This window comes from Gossypium hirsutum, chromosome D13 (genome assembly GCF_007990345.1).
Source record: "Gossypium hirsutum isolate 1008001.06 chromosome D13, Gossypium_hirsutum_v2.1, whole genome shotgun sequence".
NCBI lineage: Eukaryota > Viridiplantae > Streptophyta > Magnoliopsida > Malvales > Malvaceae > Gossypium > Gossypium hirsutum.
Window position 1 is genome coordinate 26,687,845 of NC_053449.1, and position 5,024 is coordinate 26,692,868.

A 5,024-nucleotide genomic window follows, 5' to 3' on the forward strand; every position below is an offset into this window, starting at 1 on the left:
GGCTCTTCGTTAACACCTTGATTTGTTTTTGTTTTGAGAATATTTTAGAATAATAAAGATTTCACAAGTCAGTTTGGATCTGTGTTATCTTTAAGTTTTATGTGTTTTGTATTATTTCCCATTATTTAATAAATCTTCCCCTTTTCTTATCAAAATGGTGGAAGTTTTTTGTCTTATATTGTACAAGTTTTAGTCTTGCTTTTGCAAGTGTTTCTAGGGATGGATTTGTTACCATCTCTCCAATTTCGTGGATGCTCGATCACTTTAATGATTCTACCCACCACTTTGGACCCTCTCGGTTGGTTCTCTTAATGTGATAAGTGTTTGCAACCACTCTAGATATGACATGCTTGCGTTGTGACAAAACAAGTGGTTATTAACGTGCTATAATGTTCTATTCTCGCTAGGTGTTAGCTCGGAAGGATCAACTCGTGAATGTCGATAGAGAAATTGAATTGGCCTTTGAGATGTTGTGATGGAAGCAATAAAAATTGTGCAACAAAGAACACAAGGATTTATAGTGGTTCGGCCCTAATTGCCTACTACACTACCTTAGCTTACCACAACTAAAGATTTCTCCAAATTCACTAATTTGGTAACCTTTGAACAAGGTTTAACCTTACAATTCTCTTAAGATTTATACCCCAAAATCTTAAGATTGCACTCCTTTAAGGTTTCTACCCAAACTTTAAGAATTAACCCACTCTCAAAGAGAACAAATAAGCAAACTAAGAAGTAATCCTTACAAGATTAGAATGTTTTCTAATTAAGCACTAATACAAAGAAGATCACTTGAGATACATGAATACAAATAAAGCTCACAAGTGTTTACAAGAAAATGTATGAAAGAATTAAGATTTTAGGTTGTTTTTATTGATTTTTAAGCTTTGCACATATCTCTTGTTGTTATAGGACCTTTAGAAGATGGTATTTATACCCTCTAATTGATTTCCAACTGTTGTGGTTGTTGAGAAAGTGAATATAGCCATTGGGATGAAAATACCAGTTCATTTAATTCACATACAACAAAATGTATTAATACTTTTTCCACGAGTATTGATACTATTAGCATTTAATGCTTGATTCAGTGATCATTGAAATAAGTTTACAACGATACCAAAGACAAATTATCGAAACCTGGTAAAAGGTATCAATTCTTTTTGTAAAGGTATCAATACTTTTTGTGTAATTTGAAAATAGAATGTAAATCTGGTATCAATTTTAGAATGGGTATCGATATCTTCAAAACTATCGATACTTGGACGAAAGGTTTCGATACTTTTTGTCCTGGAGCAATACTAACTTGTTTGAAAACAGTTAAAAACATTGAAAATGTTTGATTTAATTGAAATCATTTCAACTTGATTTTATCAATTTGTTCAACTTAACTTTGATTCAAAAACACGTTAATTTGTTATATCAAAACATATTATCAAATAAGGTTTAGTTTAACGTAAAGCTGAAGCCTTTGTAGTGTTTACAAATCTTGTCCTTCACCACCGACAACGAGTGTTTATTATTTCTGTCTTTTCCATGGATTGTATGATCCCATATTCATTCATGGAATGAATGAATTATTTTCCTTTAAAAAAATATATTTAATATTTTAACAAATTCTAACCTTAATGATTAAACAAATTTATTAGCAAAACTAAATGCTCGTGTAAAGAAAATAAAAATATCTCTCCAATTTTTTTCATTTTCAATATTGAGTAACTTAGCCCCTTTAAAAAAAATTAAAACAATTTAATCTCTGTCAATTTCAAAAGAAAGCAACTAAGGACGACTAATGATAATAATTAATTATTTTTTGTCAATTGTACATAATTTTGATTGATATAATAACAAATTAAGCTCTCAATGTTTATATATTATGTTAATTTGGTTTTGATTCTAAAAAATATTTATAAATTAACTTGGCCAACTTGCTCAAATTTGGAAGGGATACAAGATTTATTTTACTTAAAAACGTTAAGGTTAAAATATACTATAAGTCTTTGTACATTTCAAAAATTAGGAATTTAGTCCCTGTACTTTTATTTCATGAAATTTAGTCTATCTACTTTTCAGATTTCTAAACTAAGGTCCAACTGTTAAAACTATTATTTTTTTTGTTAAATTCAAGTTAATTACAAAAAAATAGCAGTGTTAACAGTTGAATCTCAATTTTGAAATCTACAAAAGTAAGAGGACTAAATTCCGTGAAATAAAAGTACATGGGCTAAATTCATATTTTTCGAAAAGTAAGGGACTTGTGGCACATTTTAACCAAAAATAATAATTATCCCAACTATCCCAATAAATATAATAAGAGACCAGGAGAGAAGTTGCTTGGAAACTTCTCAGTCATGTATAATATTGTGTCCGAGATTTGGACGTGGATCCACGATAGGTAAATTACATAAACGTAAAACAGAAAACTAGATTAAACTCTTCTTCTTTTCTTTGTAAGCGGCAACCGTTAATGTTCAACTCGGATCCTTAACCAAAAATGGAGATCGAGGAATTACCTTGTGAAGAACATCATCAGATCTTAGACGTTCGCATTGCCGGTAGTTCATACCCCCCTTTTGTTCTTTCCTTCAAAAACTTAACTTACGATGTCAAAGTTAGCACCAAATCTGGGTTTCCCTTTCGTTGGAAGAAACCAAATGTTTCTTCAGGAAATACAACCAAGAGCTTGCTCAGAGGGATCTCAGGTGAAGCGAAAGAAGGCGAAACAATGGCGATTTTAGGTGCAAGCGGGTCGGGTAAATCGACCCTGATTGATGCGCTTGCAAACCGGATTTCAAAGCAAAGCCTCAAAGGCTCCATCACTTTGAATGGGGAGGTCTTGGATTCCGACGTGTTGAAGGTGATTTCAGCTTATGTTATGCAAGATGATCTTTTGTTTCCGATGTTGACAGTGGAAGAGACGCTCATGTTTTCGGCCGAGTTCCGGCTTCCTAGGTCGGTTTCCAAGTCGAAGAAGAAAGCTAGGGTTCAAGGTTTGATCGATCAACTAGGGTTGAGAAATGCAGGAAAGACTGTGATTGGCGATGAAGGTCATAGAGGTGTTTCGGGAGGTGAACGAAGGCGAGTTTCCATCGGTATCGATATAATTCATGATCCAATACTATTGTTTCTCGACGAACCGACTTCTGGTCTCGACTCAGCTAGTGCGCTTATGGTTGTTAAGGTCCTTCAACGAATTGCAGAGGGTGGAAGCATTGTAATAATGTCAATCCATCAACCAAGTTCGAGCATTTTAGGACTCATTGATCGCTTGATAATCTTGTCACAAGGAAGAACATTATATAGCGGTTCTCCATCGAATCTCCCACAGTTCTTCAGTGATTTCGGGCACCCAATTCCAAACAACGAAAACCCATCCGAGTTCGCTCTTGATTTGATCCGTGAACTCGAAGGAACTTCATCAGGAACCCAGATTTTATTCGAATTCAACAAGACATGGAAAGCTTCATCAATGGATGATAATGGCGGCGATGATACTATTTCCAACAGACGATGTACTCTTCCACTGAAAGACGCCATAGCAAAAAGCATTTCTCGTGGAAAGCTCGTCTCTGGGGGCAATGGTGCCAATCATTCATCATCAGTTCCATCTTTTGCCAATCCATTTTACATCGAACTGATGGTACTGTCAAAACGATTGTTAACAAACTCGAGACGGATGCCGGCGAAGTTCGCAGTCAGATTAGGGACGATAACTGTCACCGGAATCGTCCTCGCCACCATGTTTTGGCAGCTAGATGACTCCCCCGCCGGTGTCCAAGAGCGATTAGGTTGTATATCCATTTCCATCGCCACAATCTTCTTCAACTGTATTACCGAAGTTCCCACTTTCATTCAAGAACGATACATTTTTATGCGAGAAACCGCATACAATGCTTATCGACGTTCTTCGTATGTTCTCGCTCGTTCTTTAACCCACATTCCTTTACTATTCAACCTTTCCGTCACCTTGTCGTTGATAACCTTTTGGACCGTCGGCCTCGCCGGCGGCGTCCCCGGTTTTTTATTCTTCTTCGTGACAATTCTCGCCTCGTTTTGGGCCGGAAGTTCTTTCGCGGCGTTTATTTCAGGACTAATCCCCGACGTCTTCCTTGCCTTCGTTAGCGGCATCGCTATTGTCTCCTACTTCCTCTTCCTTTGTGGCTTCCTTGTGGCTCGAGATCGGTTACCTAAATACTGGCTATGGTTTCATTATATCTCATTGGTTAAATACCCATATGAAGCTATCTTGCAGAATGAGTTCCTTGATCCAACGAAATGCTTTGTTTTGGGCGTTCAACTGTTCGATCAGTCGGCACTTGCAACACTGCCGGCGCCGGTGAAGAGTGAGCTATTGGAGAGCTTGGGGCGTGTCGTGGGGAGGAATATAACGAGGTCAACGTGTTTAACAACGGGGAAAGATATTCTAAAGCAACAAGGGATCGTGGAGTTAAGTAAATGGAAGTGTGTGTGGGTTACAGTTGCATGGGGCTTTTTCTTTAGGATTTTATTCTATTTAACGTTGTTGTTTGGGAGTAAGAACAAGAGGAAGTAAAGAGGCTATGTTACAATCTGGTACTCATTGCAGGCAATAATATTTGATGAAATTCTAAGCATAAAAGTCTACTTTATTGAGTATAGGAATTTATAATTAATTATTATTTAATTATAAATTAAATTATTAATATATATTTATAATTCTTCAATTATTTTTTTATTTAATAATAAAATATTTCATTATTCATCGATAACACATTAATTTTGTGTGTGTGTGTTTTCCTTTATTTTCCCCTAAAAAGGAAGCACACATTTTAGAAATCACCCTTCGCTTCGAGCTTTGACTTCAATTTCGTCTAATAGGAAGCTTGAGGTTTAATTTCTATAAAAATTGATATAACTATTATTTTAATCTCTCATCTGTGATGAACTTTTCAATATATTCCTTTTATTTTAGTTCAACATTTTATTTTATTTTATTTTATATAAAGGTATTCTTTAGTAGGTGATGAGGTGAAGTTTTCAAATATGTA

General features: G+C 35.3%; 1 protein-coding gene across 1 annotated transcript; it reads left to right on the top strand.

The window, feature by feature from the left end:
* Nucleotides 1-2,382: 2,382 nt before the first annotated feature.
* LOC107918984 (ABC transporter G family member 20) lies at nt 2,383-4,625 on the top strand. The gene has a single exon (XM_016848533.2). The coding sequence runs from the start codon at nt 2,492-2,494 to the stop codon at nt 4,547-4,549; it is 2,058 nt and encodes a 685-aa protein (XP_016704022.1). The 5' UTR covers nt 2,383-2,491; the 3' UTR covers nt 4,550-4,625.
* Nucleotides 4,626-5,024: the final 399 nt, after the last annotated feature.

Bases quoted from the DNA above. Each gene is read 5' to 3' on its own strand.
- LOC107918984 (XM_016848533.2), top strand. From the start codon at position 2,492: ATGGAGATCGAGGAATTACCTTGTGAAGAACATCATCAGATCTTAGAC.